Source organism: Aplysia californica, unplaced genomic scaffold, assembly GCF_000002075.1.
Source record: "Aplysia californica isolate F4 #8 unplaced genomic scaffold, AplCal3.0 scaffold00985, whole genome shotgun sequence".
Taxonomy (NCBI): Eukaryota; Metazoa; Mollusca; class Gastropoda; order Aplysiida; family Aplysiidae; genus Aplysia; species Aplysia californica.
In genome coordinates, this window is record NW_004798255.1 from 76,454 (window position 1) to 93,370 (window position 16,917).

Here is a 16,917-nt window from a genome sequence, read left to right on the forward strand (position 1 = left end):
TTCTTGTTTGTTTGTTTGTTGCGTTTGAGTGGGAAGAAGCATCTCGGCACAATAAAGGTAATTGAATGTGGAGAGAGAGTAAGACAAACAGAAACAGAGAGAGGCAGAGAAAGAGAGAGAGTGAGGGAGAGAGTGAGGGAGAGAGAGAGAGAGAGAGAGAGAGAGAGAGAGAGAGAGAGAGAGAGAGAGAGAGAGAAGGTGTAGGGGCCAATCAGTAGGCACCCTACTCCGAGACCCGTTTGTTTTAATGTCTGTTGGGTCAGTTGGTATAAAATGTCAAATGAATGCTAGCGCACACATAGATACGTGTATTACACTTTACACAACGTCTAATGAATGTATGATGTACGCCTTTGTTACATAATGTCCACTGAACCTCTGTATAGGCAGATCTCTTATTGTTACTGACATTCCAAAAACACCTACGTAATTCTTTTAAGTTTTGAGAAAAAAACAATATTTTACTTTAAAGAGCGACCAAATCAGAACCATGTCTTGGGGACCCATTATTGGTAAGAGTTTTATGGCACTTACAACTCAATTAGGTCATTCAATTGCCGAAGATTAGAGGTGTTACCACACACATTCACAGACGGAGGAAAGATAACTACGATTGGTTTTTTGGTAGAAAAGAAGAAGAAAAGCACACCAGAGCACCCGCCAACCACATACCGTTATTGATCGATTAAAAATTAGAAAGGAAATAGCGAAACAAAACGAAACTACATAATCGTAAGCAGTCCCTTGATGTCTTTATTCAAATAGCAGCTTTATTCAGACCCCAATAATGAATGAATAGATAAATAAATGAATAAATAAATAAATAAATAAATAAAAATAAATAAAATGGATGTGGGTGACTGTTGAATAACGCTGATAAAGTACGGTTGATGAAAGGTCAGAGCGAACGTCACATTACATTCAAGATCCAGTGAATCTCCACACTGTGGATGTGACTGTGACTCTGACGCATTTCTCCAAGACCGCTTGTGTATTCAAAAGTGTGCCTGTATATATGTATGTGAAGTGGTTTCATTATTTCGCTAATGTAAATGAATCTCCAAGTAAGTACAACATTTAAATATTTGGGGACCATTATATCATCAGATGGGAGATGTCACACCGAAATTGAATGATTGAATGCCGCGTTTGTCAAGAAAAAGCAACCTTCCACAAAATGAAACAGATACTTACAAACATCAGTCTGTCACTGAAAACAAGAAAAAGAGTACTGAGAAGTTACATCGAGCCAATACTATTAACGGGTGCGAAACAAGGACAATCAATAGACAGCTGGGAATAACAATTGAGGCGACAGGATAGTGGTTCATAAGACATGCTGTGTATCCCATGGACTGCTAGAAAAACAAATGAAGTCTTGGTAGAAGCAAAGTGCAGACGACAGGGTATATACGATATACGAAAGCGACAGGCAAAGTTCATTGGACACACAATGCGGGAAAAAAGCATTGGAGTTGGAGAATATTGTAACAACTGGCAAGCTGATGGAAAGAGAGGCAGAGGCAGACGGACGGGAAAGATACTGGACAAGTTAACAACATGGCTGGGAACAGCAAGAACAACAGACACCATCGCTGCGATACAAGACAAAGTTAGTGAAGTGGAGCTCCATGATCGCCCACGCCAGTCGGCAAGGCATAGGATGATGATGAATGGATCTCACGCCATACTGGACTTTCATTACAAGAATATTTTTCCACGGGAGCGTTTGTATCTCCGGTTGATACATGGTCGGTCTCTGTTTTAGGTTTAGGTTTTAGTTTAAGTAAGTTTGGCCACACTTTCAACACAGTTAGGTCATATAAGTGCCGAGGTTTATAGATGTTGATAAAAAGTGACATACAAGGAAAAGAAGGAGACATAAGGACGAAAGAACGGGGTTTTTAAAAAAAGTTTTATTAAGAGTTTTACGGCACCTGCAACACAAACAGGTCATAACAATAATGTGTGCCGAAGAACAGAGCTGTTAAAAGAGAGGGTCAAACTACACAAAAAAGATGGGTGAGAGATAAGAACGCAACCACCCACGGTAGAAGTTTGAGAGAAAAGAAGGAGCAAATCACATCAGGGCACCTGCCAATCACCGATCCAGGTGGGGGAGGGCTCTATATTTCATAAAGATAAATGTACTTGGAAAAGGGTCTCTCTCTGTTAGTCGTTTTAGATTTACTTAGTTTTTTTTAATCATTTTATATTGTGTGTGTACATACCTGTTCATGTTCTCTTGTTGAACATTGTCAATCATTTAGATAGAACAGAGATAATGAATTGTTATACCTGCATTGCAACAATGTTAATTAAAAAAGGGTGTTTTTGAATTTCAGCATTTTACAGTTTTTCGCAATCAACACAGTACTTGTGTGGTACCTGAACAACCCAATATCCTTGTTGTTATTGAAGGACCGAGTTTTGTTTGTTTGGTTGGGGTTTTTTAGTTTTAGTAAGAGATTTACGGCACTTGCAACACAATAAGGTCATATAAGTGCCGACGATTAGAGGTGATACAAGAGAGTAACAAACACAAAAAAGAAGGAGGAGAGATCAGGAAGACAGAAGTTCGATAGGAAAGAAGGAGCAAACCAAACCAGAGAACCCGCCAACCACCCACCACTTTAGTTTAATAAGTAAGAGTTTTACAGCATTTGCATCGCAAACACGTCATTTTAGTGTCGAAGATTAGAGGTGATACTAAAGAGTAACATACAGAGTAACCAAGAGTCTTTTGCAGCTGGCTGTCGTTGTTGTCGGTATTGTTTTTAGGTAAAGAAAAGCACATCGACACAATGGTGGTCATTTAGAGCTGGGGAAAAGTAAGACAGACTGACATTTGTACAGATGACTGTCTTGAATAGGTGGTCGATAGTGTAAGTTCAACTGTGTTGTTTTAGTAAGAGTTTAGTATAATTTTAGTAGAGATTTTACGGCGCTCGAAACTGCATAAGGTCATATGAGCGCCAGAAGATTAGAGGTGTTACAAAAGAGTAACAAACATAAAAAAGGAGGGGGAGATGAGGACGACAGATGTTTGATAGGAAAGAAGGAGCAAACCACACCAGAGCACCCGTCAACCACCCACAGTAAGACTTTTCGGACACTCTTGCAACACAATAAGCTGTCCCCGTGATTTTATGCACCCCGCATAATTTTGCAAAAATTGGATAATTTTTTGCATAATTTCTGATCATTTTCCTTTATTATTCTTTGTTTAAAAAAACAACAATCGCATAATTTCACATTTTTTGGCTCAATAGGCATAATTTCAGAATTGTTCTTGCATAAAACGATGGGGACAGAATAAGGTCATATAAGTGCCGCACAGTAAAGGTGTTGCAAGAGAGTAACAAAACAAAACAAAAAAAAGAAAGCAAGCTCAGGAAGATAGATGATTGTTTTTTTTGTTTTTGTAAAGTGTTTTACGGCGCTCGCAACTGCATAAGGTCATATGAGCGCGCGGGACACACCTAATGTTTTCAGTTGGTAGGAAATTTTGAATTTTGCCGGGTGGCGGCCGAAGCCTACTTTTATCGATTTTAGACCACCAAGGGATCTTCAACGTGCGCAACTTGCACACGGGCCCTCCGGGATTTTTCGCCTTTGTCCTAGAAGGCTAGGTGTAGATCTTTCCTACCCGAAGATCAGGGGTGTGGCTGAAAGACAGCAGTAAGAAGAAGCGAAGGAGAAGCAGTAGAAAGGCTGCAGAAAGAATCACGAGCCCAGAAGAAGGGGCAAAGGAGGTGAGGGGTGGGGGCAGAAAGAGGAGACGAAAGCAGACGACAGAACATGGCTAGAGAGCAGGAAATGAGGATAGATGATTGATAGGAAAGGAAGAGCAAAACACACCAGAGCGACTACCAACCCCCAGACTACTTTACAAAGACACGAAATAACACAACAAGAACTTGACCAGAATAACAATCAAAGAGACACATACACACACACGCAAACACACACACACACACACACACACACACACACACACACAAACCACTACTGGACAAAACACAAAAAACGACTCGAACTATCACTATCACACTCATAAGGGACACAGACAGAACAACACTCCAAGCCCCCCCAAAAGGTTACACAAAAAAGGAACACAAAATTCAGCAACAAAATCATAATGGGCGACAGTGAAAGGAAAAGGAACTAAGCCGAGTTGTAAGAAAAAACAATCTCTTTAATTCGCACTTCCCGAAACACCCATGCAAGAGGAAACGAAAATGATGTCCACACACACACACACTGACACACAGATACACACACGCACACATACACACAGATACACAAACACACACACACAAACACACATTCAAATTTGCAGCATGGTGCCAGTAGACATGATTCCATTGCAGACGAATTAAATACACCCAAAAAATGATCAAAGTAATTCAGTTTAAAGATCAGAAAAAAACACACCATAGGAGAGGGCTCCAGCACCACTAGAAAGTGTGTGACCCAAACAATAGAAGCAAATTAACCCGCCAAGTAGCATAAAAAGTAGCATGGCCGTCCACAGTCATACCTGTAAATCGGACTGGACATTTTCTTGCAAGTATAACATACAGGAAAATATAATGAGGGTTCAAGAGTATCAATCAGTTTGCGTACATCACCATAATATAATTCAGCTTGACCAAATGTGACCATTGTCTGGCAAAATTCTGGAAAACAACACAACTCAATTCACCCTCATTCAAGAACACCTCTAGGTATTTTTTTCCATTTTCTTCAGCAATAGGACTTCGGATCGAACATCCACATGCCAAATGACTAGGCTAATACTGACAATAATTTATTTTCAGAGGTCTGAGCAAAGGTCTTTCGAGGCTGATTACACCTCTCATTTCCCCATTTCAGTTTAAAGCATTGTTGTAATTTTGTCATTCATTCAATATTTCTGATGTGGCAAGGCTGTCTAACAAGTATTCGTATCAACGAGGACATCAGTGCAACCTGCCAAAGTCTAAAGTCAAACGGAAGCATTCAATATACTTCAATTTTTTAAGAAAAAAAAAATCGCGAGGTTGAAAGATGAACTTTTTTTCGACTTTCTACAAAACACATCGTTTCAGCACGTTTCATGAGGAGTAAACCATCCACGGGATGAGGGAGAAGTGCACACAACAGAGTACAAGGTATAGTTGTCAGACTTAACATGGGTGCTGTCCAGGTGCACCGCTACATCAACTCTCTGACCTGCTGGCAGTTCCAACAACCAGCCAGAGTGCTTAGTGAAAGCTTTCGCCCCTGCATTCCTACAAACACGGCATTCTACAGAACAGTGCATTCATTATATCAACCAGCTCGTATATTTGTCCCATCCATAAATGACACTCAAGATACAATAAATGGTGCATGGTCCAATAAAGGTGACTTAATAAGGACAGGAAAAAAGAGACATTACAAAACATATACGTATTATTATAATAGTCCATGATCTACACAAAGTCATCAACACCAAAAACAACACATGCATCCACCAACAGTCTAGGTGAAAAGGACAAAAAAAAGTAACGGATCACAAGACTTAAAACTAAAAGGGGAAATTATTTATTCATGCACATTCAATTATTACTCTTGAAAAGACCAACTGCTGTTTCCTCTCTGGGCAGGAGTATTTCTGCCCGTCAAAAGTCTAGAAAAATTTTTCTGGAAAAGGGGCTTCATCGATCTTCAGAAAGGTCTGCCAACTGTTTGTGACACCAACACAAATGTTTTCTGTGTAGACACAGCGAAACCCTGTGACAGTTTGCTAGAGACCTCCAGATACCCTCGCGGCCGGTCAACATTCCTCTGTTCTCAGACCAGCCTCACACAGGGCAAAAATCTGATGTCACTACGCAACATGTGTTGTAGTGAAAGCAACTCATCCTATCTTAATCAACATTTTTTAAAGTTACAAGCAACCAAACATTATCTTATCAGTACCAAAGTAACTTAGCTTATCTTATTCAACATTTTCTTTGTAATGAGTAACCAAACATAACCCCAGCTTTACCAATTTATAAATTATTTATATGGAATATAAGTAGTATTTTAAATGATCGGAGCTTTAGCAATGGAAAGACATCAATGGGGACAGGCTTTTGAAAGGGATAACAGGTTCTGTGCAATTTGTCTCTACAGTCATATACAGTTTAAAGGAAGGAAGGAGCAGGAGAGGCCCTTGTTTAAAATCTGTCAATTTCAACCAAAGAGAAGACACATTTCCAAACAAAGTAATATCATACTAATCCGTTACACTCAATGAAAAAAAGATGAGAAGCTAACAAATAAAAACCTTTATCTGCCAGCCTCAGATATCAGTTAATAAAGACAGTAATTTTAAAAAACTGAAAGGTGAGAGATTGTCTGCTAATTTTACATCTTCTAGTACTATACTCTAATCCTAATCTGTACCTGCCAAAACAGGGTCTTTATTGAGTGTCTTGCTGAAAGCTGTACCTCCACTCAAGAAAAACACAACTGAAAACTGTGAGCCCTCTTAACTCTTTGATTTGAATGACTTATGAGGCATTTACATTAGCTATCAATAATTTGATTTCCCCCAAACTATTTAAAAAACCTTTCAAAGGAAAAAAATTTCTTCATCAATTTTAGGCATACCGAGTTATTGGTATCTATTTAAAGCCAGTCCATTTCCTTTGCTTTTGATGAAACAAATATTCATTTATCTTGGACACAAGTCATGACATTAGCGATTGAAGGAGGTGGGGGTCGCCTAGTTTCAGAGATAAAATTAGCGGGAAAATGGCCGCCAAAGTTTAGTTATTTCATTAGCTTGAGAGTTCGTGGAAAAGGAAAATTTGTATAATTTATTACTTTAACCAACGTGGTTCAGTAAAATTTACACAGAAATGTGTTCTTTAATGGGCATGAAAGGTGTTGAGCCAAAAAACAAAAATTCGATAAAAATTCCCAAACCTGCGGGAAAATGACAGTTTCTTGACTTTCATTATTTTGACGAGCGCCTGATTTCACCACGCTGCCTAGCATAATTATGTGTACAGGTCACTTTCAAAGTGGCTCATCTTTACCAAGACCTCTCATAAAAGGAGACAAAAATTTGCTACCTTTTCTCTAACCCTTAACTCTCCACAAAAAGAAACAACAGCAACAGCAAATTATAATTTTAAAAAGGGGAAAAAATATTAAACACAAAACAACAGCAGCAACACATTAAATTGCAATAATAACAATGATATAATATAATATTTAAGATTACCAAAAAAAGAACATTACGTAGGAAAAAATTTCAAAACTTGATCTTCGTGGACATTTGTTCAAAGAGAAAAGTGCATACCCACAGCCCAAGTAAAAAAAGGTGAAAGTCAAAAAGAAGGGTATTTGTAAGTAAAGAAAGGGGTTAAATTCAAATACTGGTTGTTGGTTGTTGTTGTTTTTTTCAAGGGGAGGGGAGGGGAGGGGGGGGGCACAAGACATAAATATGATGTCAAGCTGGAAACTGAACAACGTCAGGAAAAAAGAACTTAAGTATTTCCACAAGCAGTACAACACCAAGACCTCAATAGAAGAGACAAAAATACCCCATAACATAAGAGTGACCATGTCAAAAAGAGCAGTGGACGCACACACCCAGATCGGCTAATCAGCCTCCAGAAAGCACTCGTTCTAAAAACAAGACAAGCATGAACGAGCTATAGTTTGTTTGATTTCTCAGGAAAGCCCCAGCAGTACAGCAGCAGAAGTCTAAAGTCTACAGTGAAACCAAGTGCGAAAACAAGGTCTTTGTACTTAAACCAAAATGACAGTGCAAAGAAAGTGATATGTAACGGAAAAAGACTTTATATATATATTTTTATATATATATATATATATATATATATATATATATATATATATATATAAAAGACCAAAGTCGCTATGGAGATCACAAACGCTCCTTTTGTTTAACACACTGAAGATTCCATAATGTCAAATGTCTCTTAAGACAAACTAGGCAAAGCAAACAAGGCAAGCCCCCTGCAACAATACACTATACTTGTATTATTTCTTAATGGCATCAGCGGTAGAGAAATCTTGAGACATGTTGCGCTCAAAAAGAAAGAACAGGATGGATCTGTATACGCAGAGTGAAACTGATCCATTTTTTTTTACACTTTAAAAATCAAACAAACTTTGCCTATAACACATCATGTATGGAGCAGAACAGTAATGGAATTCTTCATTCTTCATCATTTGTACTCATTTTTTCAAATTGAGACAAAAGCAGAATTGTAATTCTCAGTTTTTTTCCCACACTTCTGTTTGAGTTCACAGTACAGAGGACAAACGCTGACAACTGGGGCATGAGATAAAACCCAGTGATCGTATACGAAAATTTTGATTTTTATAAAGTAAGCATGTCCCAACGTTGTAATCCCACAAGAATATTTTTTTAAAACAACTTGATTGATGAAGAAATATCAGTAGAAAAGCAGAACCAAACACTGCATCAAGAATAAAGAGTCGTAGCAAAAGGATAATAATAGTTATATCGTACATGGAAAAAAAAAAAACTTCTTGTGAATATATATCAGTATATCACAATATAACTAACATACAGTTTAAGCACAACATAAAGAGTATAGGCAAGTTATTTTGATAAAGATACATGAATGCAGGCTCGACTGACTTAAAAGCGCGTTAAAACACACAAGAGAACACTTTGAGAGCTTTTTTTTCCCCCCAACATCAGGAGAGGACAAAACATTTTGTGTGAGTTTTTAGCTCATTTCGACAAAGCGTGGCATCATTTGCAGGATCAACAGGTCAGTGAACCTTCATCCATTCAGGGACGGTACAAGAGGAAAGCGAAACGAAATCAACCAACCTCAAACCTACACTCCTATTACGAGTTTATTTATTTATTTTTTTTATAGTAGAGGGTTTTACGGCGCTCGCAACTGCATAAGGTCATATGAGCGCCAAGGGGTGGGTGTCAACAGAGAAGTCTTTACAGGGAATCAGACTTAGACTGCTCACCTCTCTAGCTTCAACAGCACAAGGTCTGCTTCAAATATCAAGGCACCCCAAAATAGCAGGTCACAAGAGAGTGACAAACATACAAAAGAAGTAGAGAAAAATGACAATAGTAAGGATCAGTAAAGAAAAAGCAACAGTTCCCTGTTGTAGATCAGGCACAGTTATGAGCGTGACATGAGTCAGCCCATATACAATTCTACTATGCTTGAACGAGAAATGTCTTCCCTTAGGGAATGGCCTAAAGACACTACAGTCAGTGGCACTGCCCCGGGGGGTTGTTACAGGTTTAGTTTTGGAGAGAGTTTTGCAGCACTTGCGAAATATGTCATATAAGTGCTGAAGATTAGAGGTGTTACAAGAGAGTAAGACACAAAGAAAAGAAGGAGACATAAGTAAGATAGACTTTTGATGGGAAAGAAGAGCAAACCACACCAGAGCACCAGCCAACCACTTGAGCTCCTGCTACAACAAGCCTCAAAGCATGAACAAGGCTGGAGTAATTTTTGCAGTTTGGGAAGCTAAAAGAAGGGCACAGACGGATAAGCAGTTACTTGTGTCCATTACTGGAGGTGTAAGAGACAGAGAATTATTTCCGAAATATCGGCTTATCGAATTCTTCCCACGTCAATTGTTATTTAAGTCAAAAAATATTCTAGGTTCTTTTCCTTTAAAAAAAATAAAAAGAAAGACAAACTGACAAATTGAGAACAATAATTAGATCTTTTTCCATCTTCACACTTCTAGAGGTAAAATTCTGAGGGGCGCATTAATTCTTCTACATATCTCTCTCATACCTTAATATTGGCAACCTGCTAGGACAATTAATATTGGCAACCTACTAGGACAATGGCCTAAACCCTTTATAATAAAGATTTTGAAAAAAACCCAGAAAAATAACCTATCCAAATTTCATGTCTTTTCCCAAACTAAAGCCATTGCAATTTCTTTTTCTTGTTTTGCAATCGGTTTCTACATTCACATAATTTTAACACATGGTGGTAGGCACTCACATACAAAATGGTGGCAGGCACTCACATACAAAATGTCATGGTCAGGTAGGTTTCCTTTTGGTTTTAGTCTGACTTACGCCACAACCCCAGCGGGGTACCATGTTTTTTCTTGTAAGTAAAGCTCTTGGACAACAAGCGGGATAAAAATAAACCCCCAAATTTTTTAGCGATGCAAATGTAGACGGAGAAGTTATTGCAGCAATGTAGAAGCTGAAGAGAGCTGGGGCTTCAGCAAACAAGATGTCCAACATTAAAACAAAATAAAATTTAAGAAAAGAAAAAAAACAACATGCCTGTCTTAAAGAGACACAGGCAAATTAATGCTGCTTAACCGGAATGGGCACATTTAAAATTTCAATGTTGAACGAATTTTTCCATTATGTCCATGACAGTGGCTGCAAAAACATATTTTCAGTAGACAGGGCAAGCATCGCCCTTTATTATCGATACTCCTACAGTCCAATTCAAGTTCCAATAAGAGACATATTGAAGACAAAAAGAAAAGCCCGTTTTCTCTAAAGCTAATCAACTTTCATTATGATATCTTCTCAAAAGCTAATCAACTTTCAATATTAAACAATTTGAAGACAAAAAAGAAGGGCCCACCTTCCCCGAAGTGTTTTCCATTGCATGTTTAAAGCCAATTGTCAGAAAAAGAGAACAAAAAGAAAAACCAAAAAATTCTTTCCACGCTCAATATCTGCGTCGGTCTTGTACACTTCAGAGGTGTGTCAATCAACACCTGATCAACACACATCAGCAGCGTCCGCAGTAACAAAATGTTTCCTAGTTTTACACAGACAAACTCAGCACAACAGCTGTACGGAGAACCTTCATGCACCATGTACACTCAATCTTTCTCAACATAATTCCACACACAAGCAGGAAATTTTCTGTCGCTCTTATCAAGGGACATATCAAATACACTTTGCATGGAACACAAAAATTGACCCCCCCCCCCCCCCCCCCATTCTATTCAATGAATCACAGTATTCACAAAATTCTTCACATTGACACGACAGTCAATTTTGTCAAAAGGCAGTAAGCCAACACATGAGACCATTATACTTAGCATTAAAAGTGTTAGACTTATTTGTGGAGAGGACTCTTGATGTAATTTAATTGGAAGCATTTTGAAGGTACAGCATTTCCCTCCAACAGTTGCAAGAACACAAACAAATTAGAAAGAAAGCCCAGAAGACTTAGAATTTTTCTCATCCAGCTCATGCGTCAGTACACACATTCCTACATACAGTAGCATACAGCTGATGTCACAAAGTTCAATGCCACTGCCACTATGATCTTTGAACCTAGACTGCAAACTCTTGACAAGTAAACACTACACTCTCCTTTCCTTTTATGCTAATAGCGTTCTTGTAGTACCTACATAACTGCTTACCTTCCAGTAATAGGAAAATGTTCCATCGTTTGATAGAAATCTAGACCAGTGACGATACATTATTGCAACTCCAAACTCTCCCTCTGAGCTAGAACACACTGGCAAAAATAATATCAAATCTTCTTGAAAATACTTCCTCTTCCAAACTGAAAAGGCAACACCTCACTTCGTCTCTTTCACTAGATACCCCATTGCTGTAGAGTTTGCATCTTTCATGAATGAAAGGATAAAAGAAAAATTCATTCGACAAATAAGTTCAAAAACAGAAATTAAAACGACACATACAATTTTGTTCTTATTTCAAACATTCATAAGTGGCGTATATTAACTTTTTATCTAAATGTATACAAAGCAAATACCCAAACACAAAGTATTTTCCAATTTACAAACCAATTTCTCATACATTTTGCAGTTCATAGAAAAAAGTAGAAGAAAATGAAGTATGTAATCTTTCATTCAAATTCATCTTTTCTCGGGTATTTGTTGTGATCTGACAAAAACAAATATGCACAGAAACTTCATTCCTGACTTGATCTTATTCACACAAAGACTAGCAAAAGGCCTCCACCATAGATTGCAATTCCGCCCCATCTTTTGAAATTTTCTCAAGCAGACTACAGGTCTATCCTCAACTCACTTAACCCTAAAGCCGATAATATCTGAATGCGCGCGCAACGGTCCAACTCTGACAGCGACAGTATAGGTATGGAAAATTTATCTCTCGTGACCGAATACACTACTTTTGTGTGAAGCAGACTATAGCCTAATCGGAGAGAGTAACCATTTTTCGTTTGTAGCAGACTATGATCAGAAGTGCAAGTCCAAATTTAGAACAAACAAAGCTGTATTCGTGAACCAAGTGAGGGGGTGCGAAATCTGAAAGCACTTCGTTTCTTCTCTTTTATGTTTCCTTTTTGACTCTGTATATAGACCTTTTTCCACGGAGTATTGCATAAAAACTATGACATATTTTGCCTTCAAATTTTCAATACACAACAATTAAAGGTTTGAATAAAATGTGTACCAAATTTGGAAAGGATATGTTAAAATTTAATATTTTTTTCAATAAGTGGTAAAAATCTCTAGGGAGAGCTTACAACCCAGTAGTGTAGGCCCAGGGTTGAGCGAGTTAATTCTTCATCTTCGTCTTGACAATTCTCTTCCAAGTCTCCGAAGGTCTTCTTCTTTTCTCATCTAGAGTCCAGTGGAGAAACCCTCCAGCAACACTTAAACTAGTTACACGACTTAGACAAGACTGTTCGCGTAACTGCTTCTCGCAATATATCTAGCCACCAACATCTAAAGTATTGTGATAGGATTGTCTGTATAACTCTTAGCTTCTTGATCTATATTTCCAGTAACGTACCAGCAGGAGACACAAGTACCCTATAGCCTGTGTTATTTGTAGACTGTAATAATTTGAGATAAAAATGTTCAATCCGTCAGACTGACAGAGCAAGAAATATCCTCACAAACGAAACTATGATATAATCAGGACAAAAGAAGATCAACAAATTCAGACAATTACAGAAAGGATATATAATACTACATCAGCAAATATCCTTTAAAAATGACATGGAAAAAAAGTTTTATCACAAAACATGACTATGGTCAGCTACTTTTTTGGGTGTCCTTTCCTTCAAACACAGGGCCAACAAAACATTGAAACACAGTGTGGCAATTGAAAGGCCCAGCAAATGTTTTCACAATTTGTTCGCATCCCACTGCAGGCTAAAAAAAAAAAAAAAGAAAAGAAAAGTAATACGCAGAGGACCTTTTTACAATTTTACACATAAGCAGACTCACCAAAAAGCCACTGTGTACACAACAATTCTTGCAACATTGCATGAAACAACAGTATTTTCACATTGTAATAGAGATATTTTTAAAAATCTAGATAAAACATTTCTCATTTCTAGTCTTCCATCTAAAAACAAGGCCAACTTTAACGGAGGGAAAACAAATCCGGCAAACAATAAATACCAGAAAATTGAATTTTAAAAAATGATGTGTGTGGAACCTTTCTCTCTAAATGAAAATAAAATCTTGGAAACCCTGTGTTAAGCAATCTTTTGAATAAAAAAAAAAAAAGTTCCCCAAATAAATTCCCCGAATCTCAGCTGACACATTAATGACATGATGGACACATCAATCAAAGGACAAAGTGAGCCCTATTTGTTCTTCAATTCCGCTCTCACTCGCTTTGTAACTCGACCACAGGTCAAACCCATTATAAAGACGATCCCCACCACAGAAAACAAAATGGCCAACAAGTAGTTCCGGGCTGGCGAAGCAGAGATCTCCTCGTAGATCTCAGAGAAACTCTCAGGAGGAGCAACCTGGAAGAAAAGTATCGGAGGAAAAAAAATGTGATATGAGAGCCATAAATAAACTCTGAGAAACACTGATTTTGAGTAAGAGTTTTGTTTTCGTCAAGTTTTAGTTAAGTTTTAATAAGAGTTTTACAGCACTTGCAACACAATTAAGTCATATAAGTGTCCAAGATTAGAGGTCTTACTAAAGAGTAACATTCAAAGAAAAGGAGGAGAGATAATTATGACAGATGTTTGATAAGAAAGAGGGAACAAGCCACACTAGACCATCCACCAACCATCCATTGAGTGAAAACAGAAGGACATTTTATCCAAGAGGCCAAAAGAGGGACACTAAAGTATTGTGATAAGACTGTCTGTATAACACTTTGCTTCTTGCTCTATATTTCCAGTAACATACCAGTAGGGGACACAAGTTCCCTATAGCCTGTGTCATTTGTAGACCGAAATAATTTGTGATAAGCTTAAGCTGGACCGAACCAAAATATAAAATGTGAGGCAGCGTGGTGGAATCAGGCTCTCGTCAATTTTTGGATTTGTAGAGTTATTGGTATCATCTTAAAGCTTGTTCACCTGTATTTATTTGAAAGAAAGAAAAAATATCCATTTATCTCGAATACAAGTCGAGATATTTTCGAAAGAAGGAGGTGGGGGTCACCTGTTTTCAGAGGTAACATTTGTGAGAAAATAGCCGCCAAGGATAATTATTTCCTTAACTTAAGAGACCGTGGTAACTGAAAATTTACATTTTTGTGCCTTTAATCAATGCTTTTCAGAAAAATCCACACAGAAATGAGTTCTCAAAAGCGCATGAAAGGTGTTGAGCCAAAAAACAAAAATTTGATAAAAATTCACAAACCTGCGGAAAAAGGCAAGTTTCTTCACTTTGATTATTTTGACGAGAGCCTGATTCCACCACGCTGCCTCACAAATTGGAACAGATTTTCTTTTTCTCTTCAGGGACAAAAAAAAATAACTTTGCTCCGGAAAATGCTGAAATTAGCTCATGCCTCTATACCATGCCTAATACTCACAACCACCTCATAAGGACACTGCACACCAACATACACATACACACACACACACATGCACACACACACGCACACGCACACGCACACACACACACACACACACACACACACACATACTGACCTGTGCGGCATACTCCCAAAGCTCTTTCCGACGTCTGATCATTTCCCGGCAGTTCCTGCCCAACCCCTGAGGATCCGACTCCAGATGTGCCAGCAAACACGACATTTCTGACAGAAATAGACCAAAGAAAGCACACTAAGTCACTAAGAACTTTGTTTGTGTTTTAGTAAGTGTTTTATAGCACACACAACACAATAAGGTCATATTAAGTCCCGAAAATTAGAGGAGTCGCACAAAAGGGACAAAAACACAAAAAAGGAGGGGAGATAAAGATGACAGATGTTTGACAGGCCAGAAGGAGCAAACCACAACAGAGCACCCGCTAACCACCCCACACTCTGCACTTTTGGTTTACAAAGGGTTTCAGTAAAGAGAAGCACATCATTACAATACTGATGATTTCCTGCAGAGAAAAAATAGACAGAAAAAACAGAATGAACTAAAGATGTATGACCTACAAGTGGGGCCTAGGTCTGTGCTTAATCAGAAAATTAGGCAATCGATTACTAATCGATTTTCAACCGATCTAATCGATTAATCGATTATTTAACACGCAAAGCAAAACTGCAGCAAATCCTTGTTGTCTATAGGCTAGCTTTACATGGGACCAATGATGGCACTTAAGGGGAGACGTACACTCCCGGAAAAATTTTCTAAACCAATTACTTTAATTCACTTTCATGTAACTGTGCAAGAAGTTCCTTTCAAAAATTCCTGCTTTTACGTTTTTCTCAAAATCTGCTTTTTGACATATGTGACCTCCTTGGGGCAAGGAATTTTCAAAAACTACAGAAGCTAGAAGCTTGAAACTTGGCATACAAGTGCTATAAGATCTATTCTGGGGTCCATGTGACTAAAAACACACCCCAAATGACCTCAAAGGGCATTTGAAAAGTGTATATTGAACGTCACTGTGACCTGATAGAACAGATGCCAAAAGATGCTCCCCCCCCCAAAAAAAAAAAATCATTATTTTGAAAAACGTTATTGATATTCTCTGGGATCGCCGACCCTGGTCTTCCCTTCCCTTAACACTTAAGACTCTACTTGATGCATGGGAGACAGGTAGGTCCATTTCAAGATAGTGAAACGAGTCGTCGTGGATTAGTCCTGGCTTTAACTGATTAGCCTAAGCGACAAAATCGAAGGAGGAGACAACCTAGACCTAATTCAGCTAACTGAACTGCTTTGCTGGAAGAGATTGCGACAATCGATTACCGTTTAGTGTAACTGATTAATGCAAGTCTATATGACAATCCAACTAATCGATTAGTATGATCGATTAAGAACAGGCCTTGTGGGGCCCTCTAACTACAGTCGAACCTGCCTTAACGGAAACCTGTATAAAACGGAAACCTGTCTTAACGGAGTCTCCCCGCTCCCCCCTTGATATATTCCTCTTTATTTACCTGTATAAAATGGAAACCTGTCCAACGCGGAAACGGAAAGAAAAATCCGCTCCCTTCCGAGGGTTTCATCTGTCTAAAATGGAAAATGCTTTGCCCGCTCAGCCCTGATTTGAAACAAAACTCACAAATTTGGTTCCGACGGCTCTAACTTTCACACTATGGCCATGCCACTGGGCGAGGAAGGGGAGTAGGGGTACAATTTGGGGGTAGATGTTACCCCATCATGTGAGCCCTGAGTGATGCAGATGGTCAGTGTAGTGTGGGTGTGAAATCTCACGACTTCCCGTGAGAGTGTTCGAGTAGCGAACCACTACGAAACTTTCCGGGAAGCCAGAAGCCAGAGGTGTGAAATTAGTTTGACCAATGCCTGCCACCCTGATCGTACGGCCAGCCGAGAAAAGAGTTCCTTGAATCATTGTTACAGGATGGCAGTGAGGGGTGGCATGGTGGGTGGGGCTAAGGGTGGAATCAAAGGAGAGGTCAAACTGTGGTCCTATGAAAGGCAAGCACTGGTGGTAAATATAAGTAAGACTGACGCATGACATTATCAGACAGGATAGCAATAGAGAGGTGTGAAGTCTTGACCACAGCTTGCTGATCGGACAAGC

General features: G+C 38.6%; 1 protein-coding gene across 1 annotated transcript in view; it reads right to left on the minus strand.

Moving 5' to 3' along the window:
- Positions 1 to 10,125: 10,125 nt before the first annotated feature.
- LOC101852739 (Golgi apparatus protein 1) overlaps positions 10,126 to 16,917 on the minus strand; it is a gene marked incomplete in the record, with an annotated part of 47,933 nt that continues 41,141 nt past the window's right edge. The window contains 2 exon segments of the mRNA XM_013089565.2: positions 10,126 to 13,754; positions 14,901 to 15,007. Coding sequence (XP_012945019.1) covers positions 13,587 to 13,754; positions 14,901 to 15,007 — 275 coding nt within the window.